The sequence below is a fragment of the Neurospora tetraspora genome, assembly GCF_033439725.1.
Source record: "Neurospora tetraspora strain CBS 560.94 chromosome Unknown B0H65scaffold_2, whole genome shotgun sequence".
NCBI classification, from domain to species: Eukaryota; Fungi; Ascomycota; class Sordariomycetes; order Sordariales; family Sordariaceae; genus Neurospora; species Neurospora tetraspora.
The window spans coordinates 263,218-284,394 of NW_026944384.1; the positions used below are offsets into that span (position 1 = coordinate 263,218).

Here is a 21,177-nt window from a genome sequence, read left to right on the forward strand (position 1 = left end):
GTCCACCACTCGAGCCAACATGTTTCGTTCGTCACCCTTCCCGAAGCGTCGGTACGGCCTCCCATTGGAGTTTTGGTGTGCTTGGTTAGCGGTTATGTGCATGACAGGGTGCAAGGAGAGAGGCTGTGTGGTTGGAACGGCCCGCTGGTGGCCGCTGGTGTGGCCACTTGTAGCGGCCGGGCACATTATCTGGTAGCCATTTGTAGGCGCACATAGAGCTGCATATGTGCGAAGAACCAAAAGTGCAGAAAGAAATGCAAGATGCAACCAACGGGAACAAGACATGAAGGCAAACGCATTCTGCCAGTCTGCCTAAGGTCCGAAAGAAGGCCGGAGGGAGAACGACCCCTCATTTTGGGCTGCTGAGCTGTGACGGGGCGGTTTATCTTGATGGAGTTCCCGTTTTTTTTTTGGCAATGTTGGGAAAAAGTGCACTACCAACTGTGGCATGAGTGTCCTCGTTAGGTATTGAACGGGGAATTCAAAGCAATCATGCCAACCACTCCATCTTCCAGACGGCATTCCCAGCGAAATCGACGGGGAAGCACCCCTCCAACACCAGGACATAATGGCTCCAAGCTTGCGGGACGCATAATGTGGTTGCCGCATGCGAATGAGCTGAGCTCCTCGACTGGTTTTCCGGAGGAATCCCATAATCATCCTGTTCTGGTGCTTTCGAAGAAACTGTCTGCAGACGGGAAGGTTGACATTCTCATGGTGAGTGCACAGGACTCTCATGTGGCCCAGAGTCCTAAAGCTAACCACATTCTGCATCCAGATGACATCCTTCGGCGGCATGGATCTCGAAACGAGGCATCGGTACAGCAGAATCCAACTACGAGAAACCTTCCTACCCATTGACCCGTCCCCTCCCCATCCGGATAACAACATCCAACTCAAGCTCGACCACGGTGTGACTTTAAGAAAAAATTCCTACGTGAAGACTGAGGAACAGCGGCAGATTCTGTTCTCCCTTCTGAGGAACTATGAGCGTCACACAAACAAGATCTACGCCCTCACGGATGCTTCGTACCAGATTGTGGTGGAACACTCCGGTTACCGCGAGCCGGTTCACTCTGTCACAGTGCCGACAAGGATACAACCTGTTGCTCAACCTCAACCAGAAAGAGTCTCGAGTTATGGTTATGGAACAATCCCAACTGTTAGTGACCGTCCTTTTCATTCCTCACTGCGAAAGTCTTGCGATATGTGTGGTTTCTAACTTCCTGCTTCCAGTCACAGCCATACCCCGCCTCACGACCTGCCCAAAACACACAAAGCAACTACAACGGCTACAACAACTACCAGTACAATTCTGGTGTCCACTCCCAGAGGAAGCGCAATTCCGCAGGACCTTCCGGTCACTCGTCAGGCGGATCTCCAGACGATCTCTCACCAAACGCCCAAGTCGTTCTTGGCCTTATCCTCATTGCCACCTTCGCTTGTGGAGCGGCTGGCGTGTACTGGCTTCTCCAGAACTTCTTTTCCTGGGCTTCTGAGGGCATCAGACACGGCAAAAGGCACTGCGTTGAAGGCTTTAAGAGGGTGGATTGGCATCGGGTAGCTAAGGCTTTCGGATCCTTCTCTTGGCATGTTGTGGTTGCTCTGGCCAAGGTCGTCAAGTGTGTGGTGGTTGGAGTGGCTAGGGCTGTTGAATGGGGTGCGAAGGGCGCTTGGCGATTTGCGATGGATTGGGTCATGGAAACCGAGAAGGGGAGGCTTGGGCACAGGCTTGAGCACTTTTTTCCTCGTGCTTGAGAAGGAGGTCTTTGGCGAGCGAGCTGTATGTTTTCTGGGGGCTCATGTGCGCTAGTGCTGGGCTGGGCTGTGATCATCCTCAAGCTCTTTCACTTGAGGAGTCTAGAGTGCGCATAAGGCTCATACGTCATTCACTGAACTCTGGGATCTGGGTTATCTTGCTATATTTTCCGTACCTTCCTTTAGTCATCCCTTCTTGCGCCGCTTAGTCGTCCGAAGTACCTCTACGTTCTGTTTCTGCCTGGGGCATCTAGGGTACCTGTACAGGTAGTTTCAAATTCTGCACGTAACTTTCAATAAGAAATCTGCGCACAAAAGGAAAATTCTACACCACCTTCTTTTTCACTTGCTCTGGTTTAAATTCAAAATCTTCTTGCGATCTTCCTTCTCTCACCTTTTCCATCTTCCACCTCACCACCAACTCTCGGCCACACATCACACAGTTTACTCAAGCCACATCAGCATCACCTGGTACATGCGTATCAGGCGCCTTAACGAACAACAATGGGGCATCACCACCATCTCGACCAGTGTGATAGACGTCGTCCATGTGGGTATAGCTGTATGACGTTTACCCAAATCTCGGGTCCATTCTTGTCCATTCCACGCCCACTTCATGTTCCCGCCTTGAGGTCTGCCTGACAGGCTTCTCTTCCGCCACTGGAACACGCCAAGTAAGACGCCTCCAACTACAGCCAAACCAGCCCCCAAACCCTCGGCAACAACACCCGCCGCGACCACAACAAAACCCCGTGCTTCTTATCTGCTGCCTGGCAAGGCTCGCCCAGCAGCAAAGCCAGCCCCGAAGCCACTACAAAACGCAGAAGCACAAAAATGCACTCGCTGGTATTAATTCGGAATACCGTTGCAAAATCTGTAATATTCCGCTCAAGAACGCCAAGAGTTTACGCGACCACGAGAGACAAAGCAAGACAGAGCCTACAAAGGCCGAACCAGCGAAACCGTTGGTCAAGGCAGAAGCTGCAAAGCCATCTACCGCACTGTCTGCGTCCAAATCCAATGCCCCTCAGGCGGCATCCTCAGCTGGCAACCCGGCAAAGGCAACAAAGCCCAAGGAAGAGCCACAGTCCAGCACATCCAAGTTTGCGGCACTCTTGGAGTCGATTTACATCGTTTCTCACCGTAAGTAGTCGCTTCTTGTTCATTCTGTCAGAGGAGTGAAGGAATCGTGAGTGCTGACTTTCGCTTCAGAGCGCCGCTCCTCCCAGCCACAGAGGAGAGGTCGTCGCCGTCGTGTGCCCCCCTCACGCATCACTCTGCAGAACCAGACCAGGCTGTCACTATCAAGAAACAGATAGCTGCCCCCCTCACGGCATCCGGCTCTGACCAAAAGAAGGCGTTTGTTTGGTACCTTCCTTTGATCAGCGGGGATCGCCCCCGCCCGAGCCTACCCTGACAGCCGTGAAAGCATCTGAGCTGCTTCGTATTCATCCAGCACACAAGAAAAACAGAAAAGTCATCGTTCACACCAGTAGCGTGTAAGTACCTGTCGCTTGTTCTTCCTGTTAGAAGAGTGATGAGATCTTGAGTTCTGACTTCCGCCTCCAGGTCCTGCAACACTGGCAACCGCCACAACAAAGGCAGACGCCCACGCCTACTCCATATCAAGGCGGCCCGGGCCCTGGTCCAGTCCCGACCCGTTCGCTATTCCTCATTCTCGAAACCGTTTTTTCTTACGGGCTTTGCACTTATAGCGACAGAAAGTTCGTAGACGCCGCGGCGCTGGGATGTCAGGGGGTCACCTCGATCCCGCGGTAACGATCACTTTGAGTATGGGCGAAGCACTATCACGACCTTCAGATCCCACAAAGTCCTCCAAGCACAATGCAACCTTAACCGTGTGGTGCCAACCACCATACCCCGCCCCGTGGCCGTCCGGATGATCGTGGCAGAGACCGGGATATGCGTATTCCCGACTACCGACAACGGTCGCCCCCGAACCGTAGACATCAGAGTCCGCAACCTCAATGAACAACAAATGGGGATCATCATTGCCATACGAGGGATTGTGTTCGCATGCCGCTTCACCCCGACGTGCAATCGAGCAAGACGGCAGCGTGGTCGACACTCAAATCCACCCACCATTTGTTGGGACCGGAAAAGAGGACTCACGGGCTACCATCATGTCCAGGGTCACCAAACCCCCGAGCCCCAACAGGGCCTGCCTAGTAAGTCGCTGCCTTGGAATCTCCTGCTACCTCTACGCAAATGTGAACAAGTTCTGACTTTGCCGTGTTCACTCCAGCTACTGCGTCCGCAACTGAGAAAGTTCGGTCCAGCGCGAAGCCTCCAGTCGGACCCATGCAAAATGCAGTTTGACTCACTTATGACCGACATCTGTACCACGAGTTGGCCCTCAAGTTCCGGCACGTAACCATGCCGCTACTCTCAATCCAGTCGCTATAGGAAACGGTATTCGACTTGGAATTACATTTCTGCACCGGCCTTTCAACCATGCCGAAGCATACCAAACTGCCAAAGAGGTGCTGGATCGCCAGAGAGCAGATATCAGGCTTGATATTGAGATGAAGCGAGCAAAGACAGAGTTGCCGGCTGACTGGTGGAAGAAGCTGTCCAAGGGTGAAAGTGGAACGGATGTCCTCCGGCTCTTCTCCCTCCAAGCGACGGGGGTGTGTCTGTGTTGGGTTGCAGATAAGATTGCTGGAGATGCGGGCCAAGCTTGAGGCCAAGTCGAGAGATGCCAAGGCAAAGTCGAAGTCGAAGTCGAAGTCGAAGAGCTTCCCCGCAAGAACTTCCTCACGGCGTACTGATAGACTGGGAGTTGAATCACTAGATAGATAGAACATGAAACTTTTACGTAGAATTCTTTCTGGGTTGACTTCCAATCAGGGTGTTCACCTTCGTTCAAACCTCCGAAAAAACTATGCCATGTGACTGTTGTTGTGCTTAGACTTGAATGCTGATAATGATATTCCTTCATGATTTGGTTTGAGCTTTGAGCAGTTCGTAACTCCACAAGTAACGCGGTCCTGGTCGTCGTGGATATTCCGTTTTGTGACGAAATAAGATGTTCTCATGAGCAAAGATTGAAAGAAGACCTGGAAACGGGTCTGACTGGCTGAACAAACAGAGGACGGAGGAAAAAGACGGGAACCAAGGGCTTGCTGCGCTCATTCAGCGAGGAGAAATGCAGCGAAAAATGAGGATCTTGGCTTCGGCTCAAAGACCGCCGCGGGAATTGTGACAGGATGAAAACACGCTGATTCAGATGGACTGGCCCGTTTGCGCCGTTGCGGTCTGGACAGCCGCCATCTCCTCGCACTCAATCTGAATCTTCAAGTCCTGCTTCAATCTGAATCTACAAGCCCTGCGATCTACATTCATTTCAAAAAGAGTGGAAAGTGCATTCTGGTCTGTTTCCTTGCCTGCTGAAGCTGAATACATGTGCTCAACTTGAGCTCACCTTACGTTCATGCCCCTCCTTGCAGACGGACACTCGACATTTTGAACACAATCCAGGCACATATGGGCTCTCCTTCTACCTTTGCCATTTTGAGCGTTTAAAACAGCGCCGGACTGTCAATATCAGATTTTGTTTCTGTGCGAAGATTGAGTGTCTTGATCGTTTTGCAAAAGAGCCTTTTGCGAAAAAAGTGGGTCTGGTACAGGGACACGCAACAGTTCGCGTCGTCAGGAAAATTACACCACAAATACATGCTGGGGTAAGCAACCCGTTCTTGCACCTTCCATAGTAATAGAATTTGCTGGTGATGCTTTTGTCGCGACAAAATACCTGGATCATGGTCAAAATGGCGAGTGTCCCGCCAGTGTTTAGGGTCCGATGTACGGTGGACACCTCCGTGCCACTCGATGCACTACATAGCAACTCTGGTCTATTTGAGAATCAAACGGCATTTGATAGCTGTCTTGGGCCTTATACGTGGACTGAACGTAATGATTTTGTCTGGGTGCCAATAATCTGGAGGATATCTTGCAGTGTCGCCTGGCGACGGTGCCCCGCGTGACATCTCTTGGGGACGCCAAGGACAGACTTGCTTTCTGCGAAGGGTCCTGATACCGCAGAGATAGATGAGAATGGCTATTCTGACCAAACTATTGGATGAATGACGTACTTGGAAGTGTCTGGAAGTACCTATCTAAGCACCGGCAGGCATCCGGCCTTTCTGCCTCGCTGCCAGTCTCAGCCACAGTACCTGTAGGGCTGTCAAAGTTCAGCTGGCAGACAAGCCCTCCTGCGAGGACACGTACAGTATGGTATTGTGGGAGGCTGTGGTTGTGACTGGCAACTGGCAAAATTGACCACTGTCTTTCAACTCACGTGAGCACCAGCCACATAACGGACATGCAGGAACCAGAACAGACGGATATAAAGGCCACCCATCCATCCTCTTGACCCCTCACTTCTCCTCAAACCTTTTCTCATCATAACAAAGTTCCAACAAAGTTCCAACAAAGTTCCAACAACCAAGTTCCATCACAGTTCCAACAAAGTTCCATCAAAGTTCCAACAACCAAGTTCCATCACAGTTCCAACAAAGTTCCATCAAAGTTCCACAAAACCACACCCTCATCGCGTCTTCGCATCCTCAAGGTACGTCGGTTTGATGAGTTCAGCTCAGACATAACAGTGTTGTACTTGAAACTTACACCTGTCAGCACTTCCATGCGCCGGCAGCAGCGTCTGAGAGTAATCTCGGGGGTTGGCTGTAGCCTCCGCCACCAAACGCCAACGCCACCACCAGGGAAAATCCCCTGGTGATGTCACAACCTGTAAATAACCAACAACCAGTTGTACGTCAACCACAGCAGTAGGTGGTCAACCCAGTGATTGTGTTTTCTTCTGACGGCGTACTGATCGATGACCTGCAGGCAGATGAGGAGGCGGTTGAGAAGATCAACCGGGACTGAAGCTCCCGTTGACAACAAGGCTATCGTGCCTCCCCGTAAGTACCACATTCCTCCGGCCGTATCTTCTTTCAAGTGATCTCATTCTCACCTGTCGTTCACCACAGGTTCCAACATCCTCCACTCCGAGAGCATCACCATGTTTCCATGATCGGTCCCGGGTCTCACTCTCCTGGCATCAAGAGCCGCGAAAGAGGCCACTCGTGCCCGTCCGGACGCTCGGATGGTCCGTAACTTGCTCAGTTTCAGCCGGTCAAGACTACGCCTACGACTTCAACCCGGCCCCAATGCCGTCATCGTCAACCCCAGCCCCAACACAATCATCTTCACCTACAATTCCTACGCAATCGTCTTCAGCCGCAGCACCTAATGGACACGAGAATGCGTACCACAACCCCGGTGCTTTCATCGACGCTCCACAGCAAGTAAATCCTCAGCTGGCCGGCCATGACACGCAAACAAATGCAGGAAGCCACGCCACCAGCACCACAGCTCATCAGTCCGAAGTCGACAAAGTCAAAGCCGAGAACGGAGGGAAATGTGCCTTTGGTCACTACGACTACTACCCCCAGAACGAGACATGGACTGGACCTAGCCCTGCCTATACGGGATCGTCCCCTCGTAACCAAGCGCTTATTCTGTCGCGTGCTCTCTTGAGTACCCGGTGGGGTGGGCAAATTGCAGCTTCGTAACCTCGGTGATATACCCCCCTGGAGCTTGCCAACACCTTCAACCCCCGGGCATCAGGCCCAACCACGTTGGAGCAGCCAGACCCTCTGGATGAAGGGTTTTCCAGAACTCTGGCCAGGTGCAATACGAATGCCTCTGCTGCCCATTTGGAGGGTTGAGTCGAGAAGAAAGGAAAGCAGACCTTGGATGCCGACCTGTTTGAGCCTGATTCAACGTACTCCGTCTTTCCACCCGTGAGTCCACCTCCGAGCCGTCGAAGCCGCCCAAACACCAACACCATCACGACCTTCAAATCCCACTCGTGACAAAGGAGCATGGTATTGGCATAAAACCCATATTCAGCTTCCACCGTATCACAACCGTACTACATCGCAGCTTGTATCTCCAAGCCCAACGGCCAAGTTGATTGCCGACTTCAGCTGGTCTAGACGATTCTGATATCTCAACAACTACTTCCGAAGAATATCACCTCATGCAGGATCCGATTGCAGAAGACCTTCGCAACAAGCGGGCGTGATCGCGACCCCAACTCTCGCGATCGAAATGACAGTCGTGACGGCGGTCGCGACCAGTACTGGCAATGCTCGCAAAAGAACCGCTTCGTTGCTATGTTGTCTTCGCGCCATTGCTCAGCCCCTGCTGTTCCTTCCGCACGCATTGCTGCCTTTCTCTCTGGTGCTTCCTCATCAATGACGGTCGTGACGGTCGTGATCAGCAACAACAAGGACATCATCGCGGTGATAAGCCCCACTGGAAAAACAAAAAGAACCGCGGTGATCGCAACGGGGATGAGGTACCGGATCACCTGAGAGGTATTAATCGCAGTCTGATCGGGACGAAGCAATTCTCGAAGTGAACGGAGTGGATGTAAACACGAGGCACAAGAATGGTGGTGAACTTGTTGATTGAAGAAGAAGAAGAAGAAGAAGAAGAAGAAGAAGAAGGACGGGATAAGAAGAGGGGGGATGACACTCGATACATGTATATAGCAGGTACAAGAACAAATGCCAAGATGACCATCTTGTTCAACACCCATTGCCAGATTGACTTGTCGCCCTTGAAGAATTACATTAACACTTATGGAAGAGAAAGTGCTGGAAGTCCATGCCCTGGGCGCCCATTCACTGCCACTGTGCTTCCCATTCACCGGCTCTCCCTTCCTGGGTATTTAGGCTGCCCTGGTATCCGTTTCTCCTCTTCCATTGCCACTACAGAATCAGCGTGTTTTTTTCTGTCGTCGCCTCTCCAGCCTCCAACAGAAAGCAAATTCCGCAAAACTTGTCGTTGTGTTATCATGTCAGGTAACCCTCTCCGACGGCCTGGACCGCCACACACATCCCAGAGAACCGAAACTGCTTCTCAAGCTCGCCAGAGAGATAATCCTCAACGCCCTTACGGTAATACGAGGCCTGAAGAGCATTATCCGAGGTATGCACATAGGATATCATAGACTAAGGTATCCATGTCTTGAAGCGTCGTTGCCGGAGGATTTTCTGACACACAGTTTGAACAGTCACCATGCCCAGAATTTGGTCCAGCTCCTCTTCGTCTTCAACGTCTTGAACACAACCTTCTTTGTCCTTCTTTATCTCTGGGCGGGAGCAAACATCTCGTACTATGCTGTCGAGGTAATCGTCCCCATGCTGGAGATGACGGTGAAAGGGTTCCGCGGGCTTCAGAGCTTGCTCGGAATCGTTTCCTTTCTCCTATGGTATCCGATGTGTTGGATGGGGTATGTGGTTGGAGTTCTGGCATTGGCAGCGTTTCTGATCTGTATGAACTCCGCGTCCAGGTAAAAGGATTCGGGTTATGACCAAGAAAGGGCCATGTAGAATAGTCGTCAACAGACTCAAGACTACCCCTGGAGAAGGTCCACTCAAGTAGGGTCAGAATATACCTCTACCTACCTGTAGGTACCTCTATTTCAGGTACCGTAGCGGGAAAATCTATTTGGCAGGAAGGCTTCCTGGGGGGGTTGAACCCTTTCCAAAGCAGGTAGCCTTCCTATCAAAAAAAGGCTTCCTGACGAGGGCCGTCTCTGATTGGTCGGATCCATTCGCTCCCTAAAGCCATCGCTAAGTCACAGCGACTCTTATAGCGGACCGGTTGATGGTTCCTTCCCAAGATCCAAAGTCCTATAAACTCCAAATTCCCAAGACCCAAGTTCACGATGGTTCTTTCCCGGAATACGATAGTTCTTTCCCGGAATAAACGCTCTATATCAACGAACTCATCGGACCTCCCCGTCAATCAATTGGGCCAGTGGCTCAATAGTTCTCGTCGTCGCTCTCTTTCTTGTCATCGCCAGTTCGATCCCGCTGGTGGTCGTCTTTTTTCGTCGCACGAAAAGTTTCGTGCGCGAATAGCTTCCCTTTATTCGGACTTCGAAGTCGAAGTCCGCTACGCCCGTCCGCGTACCTACTAGAGCCCCTTGGCTAGTACCCTTCTATAGTAATAACTATAGAGGGCCTTCCAGGGAGCTGTCCTTTTTCCCTATTACACTAAGATTCTGACCAATCACAGGCTTCGGTTGGCCAGGTAGGCTTTTTCTGACAGAAAGGCTACTTGCCAGAAGTTTGCATCAAAATGAACAAAGGCTTCATACCCCCCAAAAAGCCTTCCTGCCCTCCCCATATTCCCGCTTCGGTATCTCTGGAAGTTTGGAGCCTCTACGCTGTGATTGAACGTGTTGGTTGAAAATCCGTGATGTCTTGCAGTCTTGGCCGTGCGTTGACCCATTATTCCGGCCAGCCACAGGGAAAGTCTGCCCATCAGTCTGCCCTTCCATCGTGCAACGCCAATTGGCCGACCAGGCGCCTATCCGCATCTCGGGAGGCTGTGTGCTTGGAACCGGCCGCTGCAACGGCCGCCAGCTCCAACCCCCGCATGTAGAACAGCCAACGAGCGGGGAGTGAAGCAAACGGATTCTGCAGCATGCATACACCTGCCCGATAAGTGGACGTCACCCTCATAACCCAATCGCTGCCCGAGTTTGTTCTCAGCTTCTCTCTCGCTAAATTGTTTTATTCACCCTTTTTTCTGGAGAGAGAAGCCTTCTTGACAGTTTCTATTCGCATCTCAAGCTCTCACGAGGCGGCGTTGAGACCACAGTCAACAGTTAACATGTCGACCGAGCCGGTGCCTTATCCAGAGACACATGAGCCGAATACGAAGAAGAAACTACAATCCGCGATTCAGTTTGCCATGGATTGGAGGCCCGAGGGTCTCGCCGGACTCATCATGTGGCTGCCAGGCGATGTAAAAGGCGACGCGTCTTACAACCATCCGGTGGTCATATTATCACCGAGCATCTCTGCCAACAACACTGTCGAGATATTAGGGGTGGGTTCACCTGGTGGAGGTCTCCCTCATTGCTCACGTCGATATAGTGAGGACTAATTTGTGCTTCTCCAAAGATGACCAGTTTTGGTGGCAAAGACCTCACACAAAGATTTACCACCTCCCGCAGAGGAATGAATAAGAGGGCTAGATATCTTCCCATCGAGCCTACACCCCCTCACCCTGACACGCCAGAGAGGAATGTAATGCTCAAAGTTTTGCCTTACTCTCCGAGAACGCCTTCATACGTGGACGGTTCATTGAAATCCAGAAAATTCGTCCTCCTCTCGGAACTTGCGGAATACTATCATTACGATTTCACGTACTGCGTTTACCCAAGATTTTACCTCGACAAAGACTCGTACCAAAAACTGGCCGCGTTTGTCGGCTTCTCAACTGTTGGGCTGCTTCACGCTCCTGCAGACCCAAAGCTACCTCTAGGGGAGCAACTCGCAGAGCAACTCGCAGAACAACTCGCAGATACGGATGGCCTTCAGAGTTCCTTCCTTCCAAATCACGACGCCGACATACCGCTTTCCACCATGAACCAGCAAGCAGAACCAGCAACAGCACAAGCGCGAGAAGCGGACGATGCTCCGGTCTTCACTCACAGCCAACCCACTGTAGAGGTACCCACATCTCCTACACATTCCGGTCCGCTCGACCTATCCAAGCCTGTTCGGAACAATATCCGCCTCGTCCTGGCTTTCATTGCACTCCTAGCCGCCGGCAGAGCTCTCGGTAGGACCACAGTTGGGAGGGAGGCTTTAAGGGAGGCTATGAGGGGAGACAAGGCGATGATGCTCGTGGATGCCTCAAAGAAGCTTGTGGTTGCGGTGATGGGTGGTAGTCTTACAAGAATGGCATGGGCGGTGGTGACGCATTCTGGAAGGAACTGAGGGCGTTATGTCATGACGGGTCTGAGTGATTTTGCCGTTCGTCTATATGAGGATCGGAATCCTGGTGGTAGCACCAGGTGGTTCAAGTTTGAGCAGATCTTGATGCTGATCTAGGATTTAGCTTCCTGTCTTCGGATTTTTGAGTGAAATTGGGGCGCGTGGAGGTTGACCTAGGACTGGATGGATGTAGCATGGGCATTCTTCTCGCATGTTTTTGAAGCAGACAGTGTTTGTCGTTTGTGATCCGGTTTGTGACTCAAAACATTACGCCCACAATGGCGAGACTATATCAACTGCAGTGCCAGTCACTGCAGTCAAGAAATGAATGTGTTCAGTTGGCTGTTGGCACCAAATACGTTCTTTTGCATCATGGGATTGCCACGTCATGGAATCCAATAATGACTTCTGCCTCAGCTTGCTATTGTCTACCTCTACATGCGTTATGAATTAACGAACATAAACAAAGAGAGGAGAAAACCGATCCTAGAGGTAGCCTGCAACATATATAAGACTGAATGATTCTCAAAACCCGACGCGTGCCCAGATTCAATCTATTCTCGTATCGAGCCTGGTGAACAATGAAGTGTCACTCGGGAAGAGAAAAAAACTTCCATCCCACACTCACCCCTCAATCTAGCCGCACCCTCCTTTCCCCACCGAGCAGCTCTGGCTTATCTCTCTATCCTTCGCGTGCCTTCCATCTTCTGGTCATTCCCTCCCACTTGTGGGCCTTGGTCGTCCGAAGTCCGTCATGTTTGCTGCCTGGGGCAACGAATACCGTTTCGAATTCTGCACGCACAAAGTTTCAAAGAGAATCTAAATTACACTAGCCCACTGGCATACGAATACGGCCGTCACGCACTAGATAAGACCTCTTGGAAACTAGTAAATACCTCTTGGGAAGCAGATGTGACCTCTTGGGAGAGATTGAATACCTGTTTAGGACTAATCAGTATCTCTAGATAATAGGATGAAAGAGGAGTATTATACCCAAATTTGGGACCAAGATATAGCAGTACCGCTATGAAATTTACCTGAGAACTGAAAGTTTCGAGGGCCATCATCGTTGCCTACTCGGAGTTGTCAGGGTAACGGCTCTAGATTCATGTCATCTCCAATCTTACAATCTCCGCCGTGACTCAAACGTCGGCAGCATCACTCTCACTTCCTTCCCACAACAACCCCGCGTTCAATTCTGTTCACCACGACCAATTTGAACCCTCCAACTTCTGCCTTGCGTTGTACCCCCAGTTTCTCTCCCGGTTACACGTTAACCACCACTCCATCTCCTCAGATCTCAAGAAGACCATCTTCAGCAACCTCACTGAGGATACATCCTGCAACAAACCCAAGGGTTCCAACAGCACTCTCCCCATCACCTCCTTCAAGAAGGAGCGCGAGTACCTCACCCCGCTCACAGTCAGCACTCATCAACCTCACCCCTCCTCACCTCGTTCCTCCTCACCCCATTCCCCCTCACTCATTCCCCCTCACCTCCTCTACCTCACTCCGCTACCCTCACCTCACCATCAACATGCCTTCGGCGAAGAAGAACGTGGGGGAAGCCCTCGACCAGATCGACAAGGCCAAGGCTGCCTTGACTGCCAACCCTAGCGCGCTCGCGGGAACCAAGCGCAGCCGCGTCGATGACGACGATGTCGATGAGGTCGCGGGAACCAAGCGCCGCCGTGTCGACGATGACGATAACAGGGGAAGGGCCTCACACGACCTTCTTCAACCATCTCTCAGCTCGCCGGCACCACAAACCAGCATCTCGGGGCCCATCAACCCCACACCTCACCACGACGGCCATGAGGCTAATCCGGAGAAACCACTGCTTACTCACCAGCCTACGCATGACCTGACGTGCCGGAACGAAGACCTCGCAGGACGTATCTTGTGGGCTGGGAACGACGCGGTGAGAAGTATCAAGAAGCTTCCTCAGGACATAAAGCGGTTGCCCCCTCACCCTGCCCTCATCATGTCACCCAAAGTTAAGGAAGACGGCACAGTCGACTTTTTGGTGGTAAGTGATCCTCATCAGGCCGGGCTTGTTACCGAGCAAAGCGTTCAAGACGGCAACTGGAAAATTGGAACTAACCACACACACACAGTTGACCTCTCTCCAAAACAGCACTCTCATGCAGTATTTCCCGGGAAACTCTGCTGATGCCAAAAGGATGAGGTCATACTATCTCCCTGTCGAAGGTTCCAAAGAGACAGAACCCCACCCCGATGACCCTGTAAAGAACTCCATGGTCAAGACTACCAAGAAGCCCCACAACCAGAAAGCAACTTCCTACGTCAACACGACGGCCCTGCGCACTGTTCCCTTCGATCATCTTCGCGCTTACAAGGATGGCCACAAGGATGGAAAAGGCCTCTATTCACAGGACTACTCCATCGACGAGACTTCGTACCACAAGCTTGTCGACTTCATGAAGAACCGCTCTCCGCCGGATGTGGAGAAGATCAAAGACTGGAGCAAAACCCGCAACAAGAACAAGTCCCGCAACAAGAACAAGTCCCACAACAAGAACAAGTAGATTTCGGGTTGGTTTGCGTTCGTGGAGGTTGTGGCCGATTACCAAGCGATGATGGTGGTGGTCGGCTGCTTTGGCTGGAAGCTCTGCTGTTGCGCGTGGGTATGGGCGGTGGTGAAGCATTAGTTTGCCTAACTGAAGTAAGTCTCACTGCCCCTGATGATCGCATCGAACAATGATTGTGTCTAGCTTATGTATATCCAGTTACTCTGAAACAACTCCGCGACACCAACAATAAAACACGTAAGTCACAACTGAAAAACACCTTTCCCCTACGTAAGATGTTGTTCAGTCGCTAACCATTGTACCGATTCAACTACGCACAGCTGATCCGCGGATGGTCATATCGAAAATGGCCATCCGCGGATCAGCTGTGCGGAGGAGGAAGGACCTGAGACGGGCAGGGTACCTTAGGGGAGGGCAGGGTGGGAGCTGGAGCTGGAGCCGAGGCGGGGCGGGAGCCGGGGCGATATGGCGTTTTGATGGAGTTTATGGGGCGGGTGGTGCTTTTTTGCTTGTAGGGGGACTTGGTTTTGGGCTCGGTATGGGGGGGATAGGGGTAGGTGGGACTGTTATACTTGCGGTTTTGGGACAATTCGAGGCAGTTGCGAGCAGATGGGCCTGACTCTTGCTATCTCTGAGTGGTTGTGAAAGTGAATTGAACATGGGTGGACACTCCATGTTGGACTGTCCAAAAGGGCTCGCTTTGACCAAGAAATGCCGTTACCAAACCGTGTTATGTCTCGTAGTGGTCTGTGAATACATCGCCCAGAGTCGACTTTGCCTTCTTTCATCCAAGGAATGTTTTGAATATTGGACAAAACGTCTAAGTAAGAGGCATGAATGCGTGCAATAGAATGTTGAAGTTGTGATGTACTGCACCGTGACGCGTTCGGTTTATCCTTACGACCGCTCGCCATATAATAAGGCAGTGTCTTGAACGTGGGATGGAGCCCATCAGACCGGTGGTTGTGTTGAGCAATACATGTAAGGTTAGAGGTAGTTGTATCTTGATGTTTAGCCTTTCCAAGTACACATGGGTTAGTCTTATGCAAGACGATACTGGTTTGTGTGTTAGCGATTTGGTTCTTCGGTTATATGTTGAATAGGGCAGATTTGGAGGTCTTACTGGCCTTCTAGGATGGAAACTTGTTGGAGGCTGGAAATGGCGACAACGAAAAGGACTTAATTCCGGAGTTGTTTAACGGAAGAGGAGACATGGCAACCAGGGAAGACTAAATACCCAGGAAGGGAGTGCCGGTAACTGGGCGGCCCGGTGAATGGGTGGACTTTTGACAAACCTGGTCTTCGTTTGAGGCGGCACGACATGGGACAATAACTAGGGGTTAGGACGCCACATAAGCCTCTTATGCCTCTCTCCGCCCCCCCCCCCCCCCCCCCCCCCCCCCCCCAAAAGGCCCTTTGAGAACCTTAAAGACTGGACGATATCAGTCTACGGCGTTTACCCGATGGAAAGCCGAACCCTTTCCTCTATCCACCAAGGCGTTGGCGTTTTTGTACCAAGCAACAACCAACAAACAAACCAGGGCTGGATCGTATATACCGGGGGTCCGCCACCCTCTTCTTGTCCTGCTTCTTCTTCAAGTCCACAACCTTGCTGCGTATCGGCAGAACTGGAGAGAGGAACACATCAGTCAAAACCAGACACAGAAGATAAGGTACATATCCTTATCCACGCAGACCTGGAAGAAGTCAGGCACTTCACTACCCCGCACCAGGATATCACCGAATCTGCGGGAGGCCCATTGCAGAGACCCTCCAGTCACCAATGAGACAAACTAGAACACCTCAACACCTGACCAATCCAATACAGGACAGCCCAGAGCACAGTCTTTCCTGAAGCCAAACATAAGAGCCGCTCCCCAGCACGGAGCCACGGACACGAAAGAAGTCAAGCACTCAACCGACCCGCTCCTGCTCGAAGACATGGAGGACACCACAGAGCCTCCCTCCGAGCATACCTCTACCCCCCAAACTCCCCCGATGGATCCTCAACCCTTCGGCCCCCGAGAACCGCAACCTTACCGCGTCATTTGGCAGTCTCCAGCTCCCTCACCAACTCCAACTCCACCACCTCTCAATGACTATCCCCTACTCAATTCCTCGCGCTACCTGGAATTCGAAGAAGAGCTACGCATGCGCACAGGCAGGTTCAGAGAGAGGGAGGGTAGTCTCAACGATCCACCTTCCCAACATGAACACGACTATGGCTACCGCAACCGCGCTGCCACACATACAGGCCCCGACACAAGTGAAGATCGTAGCGATGATGCACAAAACCAGCCCCAATATCCACACGATGGAACCCCGTCCTCAGAAAGGGAGCCTCAGTGGCTGAAACGTATATCAAGGCCCGCCCGTGTGGCCATCAGGTTGGTTTCGGGCTCTGCAGTCATCGGCGGCCTTGGTTGGAAGCTTTGGCACAGCCGGGTTGGCGGGGAGCTGTTCACGGAGGCCGTGGCGAGTAGCGAGGCCTTGATGGTGGTGGGTAGAGGGCTAATGGGGGTGAGTGCGGCTGTGGCGAGGGGAGTGTGGGCGGTGGCGAGGCACGCTTGGAGGCATTCCAGGCCGTATACGGCTTTTGGGCTGGTTTACGGTTTGTGGTCTAAGGGGGAATTATTGGGGAATTGGGTGATTCTCATAATGTACATGTTGCTTGCGGGTCCCTCCAGGGAGCCGTGCTACTGCTATGCTTGTCGGGTCGAGATGGCTCTGGCTATAAGGAGGGAGACCGGAATGTCTCTGGCGGAGATACTTGCACCTGATGAAGATGGTTGATTCTGTAGTGCTGACGGAAGGGGAGAATGAAACGGAAACCAGGGCAGCCTAAATACCCCGAAAGGGAGTGCCGGGGAATGGGCGGCCCAAGGCACGAACTTCCAATACCTATCTGTACAGTTTTGGGACAATTGGGAGTAGGATCTAACGGATGGGGTGTGTCGATGTATCACAAGATTATCTCTCTTACCCAAAGGAGCTCTTCCCCAATGTTCATGATAACACGGGTTGTGAATGGGGCATTGACGCGAATACCTCTACAGATCAGAGACCATCTTGATCGGACCGGTGGTTACACGACTAGGCAGCCCGACATTGTGACACAACACAACGGGGTGAAGCAAACAACACAAGTTCCAACAACATGAACGCAAACGGAGGCTTCAGTTACTTCAAACGGACTTCACCAAGCTCGTCATTGAACTGCAATGACTGACTGACAACGAGGAGTACGGGATGTATAAGAACTACCTTACAACACACCCTTATTCGTTCCATTCATGTTCCTGTTTCCACAAGCTTCCCAAACATCCGCCCACCAACCACATCATCACATCAGATCCCTTGGACCCTTGAAACCAAGCACTAGAAACATCACAAGCCAAGGAACAAAAAGCAACCATGGAATCCAACAACCATCCATCCTCGAGCGAGAAGGAGGCTCATCCTCTTCCCGGGGCTCCCAACGGGACGGAGAGTGCCCATCAGCAAGCACCGCACACGGGGTCTGCCTCGAAGGTCGATACCTCAGGTCCCTCGCACGGTTACCAGCCAGCCAACGAAGCCGACACTGGTGGGGAAGGAGAGACTGGTCACTCGACCCAAGATGATGCTTCCACCGGCGAGGATATGGTGAACTCCGAGGACACGGCTTCAGCTCCGAGAACTGAGCAAGTGCAGGCGCAGTTCCTCCGTCTATTGTGAAGAAGCTACCTTTTGAGGCAGGCTTTGGGCGTGCACATGTAGTGGCCGGCGATGCTGATGGGTTGATGATGTGCTTGGAGTTGACCTGAGACTGAGTATTAGGCGTGGGCATAGACGAGATAGGAATGCAAGGGGTGGGACAAGATCGCACTGAAACAAGCATCAGCTAAGGAAATACAGTACAATGATTTGCGAGAGGTACCTTGACTCAGGTATCTGGATGTGTTACTGCTTTCGTGCGGTTGTTTCGGGAGAGCACGAATGTTGTTTCTTATCGCTGCGAGGATACCTGACATGTAGCAGGTAACAGAACAAAACAAGCAACAACAAAAAACGAGAAGGAACGAGGGGAAAAAGCGAGAAGTTGGTGCGGGGGGTGGACGCGGAGTAAATGCTGAGAAAGGAAACGGGGAAAAGGGAGCGAGAAGACAATAATAGCGACAAATAGTGCTACCTAGGTAGTTAGTGAATAACAAGTCTTAATCCAACCATCTTTCCATCCATGAAAGCCAAAGTCGTAGACGCAACCATCATCTGGCCGCCTTCCACAACCCAAACCACGACCTTCCCAATCGAAAACGCCGTCCCTTCGGCCCAACTCTATCTAGGTAGTAGGCACATGAGGCACTACTACCCACAACAACCACAGCAAGAAGCCAAACAAGCAATAATGAAACCCCAACACAATAGTCCAAGAATAAGTTGAACAAGAAATTCGAGGAAATCCACCACCTTCCAAAACGCCCAAACACAAACCTCCCACGCCCCCACCACCTTACCAGCCGCCCTCGCAACCCACTCAACAATCGCCTTATCAGCACTTAGGTGAACAAAGCCCCATACCACCGCCGCCAGCAACGTCGCCTGAACCAGCAACACCACAAAAACAAGCACACCCTTCGCAAGCATCGACAACCTCCCTTTTTCCTTTCCTTCTCCCTCCACGTCCGAAGGAGCGAGACGGGCATATTCAAACGCCGGTCCAGCATTTAGCTCCCGCTCTACAGCTCGTGCTTCAGCCCTTGTAATCATGCCTTCATATTGGGCTGGTCTCCTTCCTCCCACTCCTCCTACCCGTGGACCTCGATCCATGCCAGCCTGGGTACGAGCAACCGCAATAACTTCACCATAAGCGCGAGCGCGAGCCCGCGCATTCGTAGCAGAAGTGCCGAAGAAGACAAAGTCGAATCGGAAGGGCAAGCCCAACCGGGAGAACCACGTGTGCTTTGGTCTCTTTCGTTCGAGCATAGGGAGTTCGGCAGCGGCAAGGGCCCGGGCCCGGGCCCGAGCGGTTGCTGCGGCTGTAAGTGGATCCTGAATCCGGGAATGAGCCTGCCCTTGTGCTCTTGGGGTATGGATTTGGGGGGGACGGGATGACGATGGTATGGTGCCATATCCTGTTCTGGTTGCTGGAGCCGGTACTTGCGATTTTGCTTGCGGGTTGGGTGCGGTCGCTTGGGTCTGTGGACGGAGGAGGGATGATCGCTCGTTGTTGGCTTGTCGAAGGACCCAGAGCAGTTCAGACCTGCTCGGTGCTGTAGGCACGTTCGGTGATACAGGGAGGTGAGGTTGCTGCCGAAGTTGTTCAGAAGCAGACGTGGCGTACGAGGCTCGGTGAGCCCCCATAAAAACGGAGGGATTCGAGCCATGGTTGCCCTCTCTGGTGATGGTAAACCGTTGGTTGAAGACTTGATCCCGTCGGTGTCTCATGTCGGCCTCCCAATAGTCCTCTGCGACGATAGTGGTGTCCGAGTCCGAGTCGTGTGCCATTGCCGGCTCGACAACTTCCGGTAACCGGGCCACCGGCCCCGGGACTAGCTCGGGAACGACTACCGGTCTGCGTTCGGGAGTCAATGGGGGCGTGGGTGTCTGTGTCACGGTCGGTCCGGCTTCCGGTTCTGGTGTCTCAGACATCCCCACAGACATGGACGGCCCAGCGACCACCTCATCAGCCCGAAACCCAACAAAGTCCATCAATCTGGCATAGGACTCCGGCATAAGCATGAATAGCTTCCCAGTCCTCCACTCATAGTTTCTCAACAGGGAGAGGACCACTCGGTACTGCGTCTCCGTGTTCACCCATGAGTTCTTTCGCAGAACCGCACCACCGCCAAGTTTCAGCACTACGTTCTTGTCTGGTGCGTCGGGATGAGCGGGCGATGGGTCAATGGGGAGGTAGTGTGCCCTCTTTCGTCTTTCGTAATCGTGCCGGTGCCGGGTTATGAGGTCTCTGCCGCCGAAGGAAGTCACCTATTATGCATATGTTAGTCCGGAGAAAGGATGAATAGAGGTATGGGTGTTGGGACAATGGCAGATGGGACTTACCATCAAGATGACGACCTCATTGTTAGGCAGCGGTTTTGGGGAGAGCAAGATGACTGGGTGATCATGCCAGGCGTCTGGAAGTCCGCTCGGTGTGCTCAGCTCATTGACTTTAGGTAGCCACATGATACGGCCGCCGAGATTCGGAGGCTTCGTTACGGTGGTTTGGGTGGTCTGAGATCGTCGTTTTTTCTTGGCGGGACGGCGGGAGGACGGCATATTGGGCAAGAATTGCTACCGATTGACTTCTCAATCGCATGTGAAGCTGTCAACGTGAATGGAAAATCGCAATCCACAACTTCGAGTCCTCGTGGAAACGAACTCGGGCAGAAACGAACAACCATCACATCGCAGCAGATGGCTTGTTGTTATAATTCCATCCGTTTGTGTCCCTCCTCACACCTGTTCGCTGACTGGCTGATATCCGTGTGGGGGAACGTGGCTTGCTGATGATGTGTGTCACCGTGGTGGCCCGTCGCACCGGCCCGTCCAAACACATGCATGCATATGAGTCTGCGCAGATCCAATAAGGAGAAAGGTCGAACAAGTGGTTGGGACGATGCACTGGCATCTGGCATAGCCGACAGGGCTGTAAGGCAGACCGGCCGGAATTTTGGGCCAACAAACAAAGTGGAAGATTTGGACCACGAGAAAGATGAAGTGAAAGGCGTCGGAATGCGCGATGGGCTCCAGGATAAAACCAATATGCCCACGAGCGATGGGCTACATCCTGTCCCTGAGCCGTCAACACCCAAGTTTTGCGCATTTCCGGGCAGGTATGGGAATTCCGGGCCAATGTTAGATCCGCTGCCGCATGGGGCAATAATGGGCATCGGGAATGGTCCATCTTGTTGCGATGGACCCATACGAAGCTGACAATAAACAACCAGACACGCTAGAGGTATATGGCGGGTAGCTACCTACCAATGTGTCCGGGCTATTTTCGTTACAACTTTGCAATAAGATAGGTCCTTTGGGGTTAGCAAGGAAAAGGA

At 52.2% G+C, this 21,177-nt stretch overlaps 8 protein-coding genes across 8 annotated transcripts; 7 read left to right on the top strand and 1 right to left on the bottom strand.

Annotated features, from left to right (window-relative positions):
• Window positions 1-492: 492 nt before the first annotated feature.
• Window positions 493-1,758, top strand: B0H65DRAFT_419129 (uncharacterized protein; the record flags this gene model as incomplete). Its single annotated transcript, XM_062824186.1, has 3 exons — window positions 493-717; window positions 779-1,162; window positions 1,237-1,758. The coding sequence occupies 3 exons, from the start codon at window positions 493-495 to the stop codon at window positions 1,756-1,758; spliced, it is 1,131 nt and encodes a 376-aa protein (XP_062683727.1).
• A 3,791-nt stretch (window positions 1,759-5,549) lies between these two features.
• On the top strand, window positions 5,550-7,358 carry B0H65DRAFT_536798 (uncharacterized protein; the record flags this gene model as incomplete). The annotated part of the gene is made up of 5 exons (XM_062829056.1): window positions 5,550-5,691; window positions 6,195-6,352; window positions 6,472-6,569; window positions 6,631-6,704; window positions 6,910-7,358. 5 exons carry the CDS (start codon window positions 5,550-5,552, stop codon window positions 7,356-7,358), a joined length of 921 nt encoding a protein of 306 aa, XP_062683728.1.
• Window positions 7,359-7,936: 578 nt separating this feature from the next.
• B0H65DRAFT_439480 (uncharacterized protein) lies at window positions 7,937-9,269 on the top strand (the record flags this gene model as incomplete). The annotated part of the gene is made up of 4 exons (XM_062825418.1): window positions 7,937-8,168; window positions 8,346-8,784; window positions 8,870-8,984; window positions 9,189-9,269. The coding sequence occupies 4 exons, from the start codon at window positions 7,937-7,939 to the stop codon at window positions 9,267-9,269; spliced, it is 867 nt and encodes a 288-aa protein (XP_062683729.1).
• A 741-nt stretch (window positions 9,270-10,010) lies between these two features.
• On the top strand, window positions 10,011-11,943 carry B0H65DRAFT_454794 (uncharacterized protein). Its single transcript, XM_062826208.1, has 2 exons — window positions 10,011-10,698; window positions 10,773-11,943. Exons 1-2 carry the CDS (start codon window positions 10,480-10,482, stop codon window positions 11,592-11,594), a joined length of 1,041 nt encoding a protein of 346 aa, XP_062683730.1. The 5' UTR covers window positions 10,011-10,479; the 3' UTR covers window positions 11,595-11,943.
• Window positions 11,944-12,890: 947 nt separating this feature from the next.
• B0H65DRAFT_555528 (uncharacterized protein) lies at window positions 12,891-14,448 on the top strand. Its single transcript, XM_062830032.1, has 2 exons — window positions 12,891-13,620; window positions 13,709-14,448. The coding sequence occupies exons 1-2, from the start codon at window positions 13,129-13,131 to the stop codon at window positions 14,138-14,140; spliced, it is 924 nt and encodes a 307-aa protein (XP_062683731.1). The 5' UTR covers window positions 12,891-13,128; the 3' UTR covers window positions 14,141-14,448.
• A 1,551-nt stretch (window positions 14,449-15,999) lies between these two features.
• On the top strand, window positions 16,000-17,106 carry B0H65DRAFT_454798 (uncharacterized protein). The gene has a single exon (XM_062826209.1). It carries the CDS (start codon window positions 16,085-16,087, stop codon window positions 16,934-16,936), a length of 852 nt encoding a protein of 283 aa, XP_062683732.1. The 5' UTR covers window positions 16,000-16,084; the 3' UTR covers window positions 16,937-17,106.
• A 451-nt stretch (window positions 17,107-17,557) lies between these two features.
• On the top strand, window positions 17,558-17,860 carry B0H65DRAFT_419422 (uncharacterized protein; the record flags this gene model as incomplete). The annotated part of the gene is made up of 1 exon (XM_062824208.1): window positions 17,558-17,860. The coding sequence occupies one exon, from the start codon at window positions 17,558-17,560 to the stop codon at window positions 17,858-17,860; it is 303 nt and encodes a 100-aa protein (XP_062683733.1).
• A 396-nt stretch (window positions 17,861-18,256) lies between these two features.
• Window positions 18,257-20,542, bottom strand: B0H65DRAFT_88282 (uncharacterized protein). The gene is made up of 2 exons (XM_062831520.1): window positions 20,186-20,542; window positions 18,257-20,110 (listed from the first exon to the last, which is right to left on the bottom strand). Exons 1-2 carry the CDS (start codon window positions 20,399-20,401, stop codon window positions 18,491-18,493), a joined length of 1,836 nt encoding a protein of 611 aa, XP_062683734.1. The 5' UTR covers window positions 20,402-20,542; the 3' UTR covers window positions 18,257-18,490.
• Window positions 20,543-21,177: the final 635 nt, after the last annotated feature.

Bases quoted from the DNA above. Each gene is read 5' to 3' on its own strand.
- B0H65DRAFT_454794 (XM_062826208.1), top strand. From the start codon at position 10,480: ATGTCGACCGAGCCGGTGCCTTATCCAGAGACACATGAGCCGAATACG. The intron at 10,699-10,772 runs GTGGGTTCACCT...GCTTCTCCAAAG, and splicing joins ACACTGTCGAGATATTAGGG to ATGACCAGTTTTGGTGGCAA.
- B0H65DRAFT_88282 (XM_062831520.1), bottom strand. From the start codon at position 20,401: ATGCCGTCCTCCCGCCGTCCCGCCAAGAAAAAACGACGATCTCAGACC. The intron at 20,111-20,185 runs GTAAGTCCCATC...TATGCATAATAG, and splicing joins ATGAGGTCGTCATCTTGATG to GTGACTTCCTTCGGCGGCAG.
- B0H65DRAFT_555528 (XM_062830032.1), top strand. From the start codon at position 13,129: ATGCCTTCGGCGAAGAAGAACGTGGGGGAAGCCCTCGACCAGATCGAC. The intron at 13,621-13,708 runs GTAAGTGATCCT...ACACACACACAG, and splicing joins GCACAGTCGACTTTTTGGTG to TTGACCTCTCTCCAAAACAG.
- B0H65DRAFT_454798 (XM_062826209.1), top strand. From the start codon at position 16,085: ATGGAGGACACCACAGAGCCTCCCTCCGAGCATACCTCTACCCCCCAA.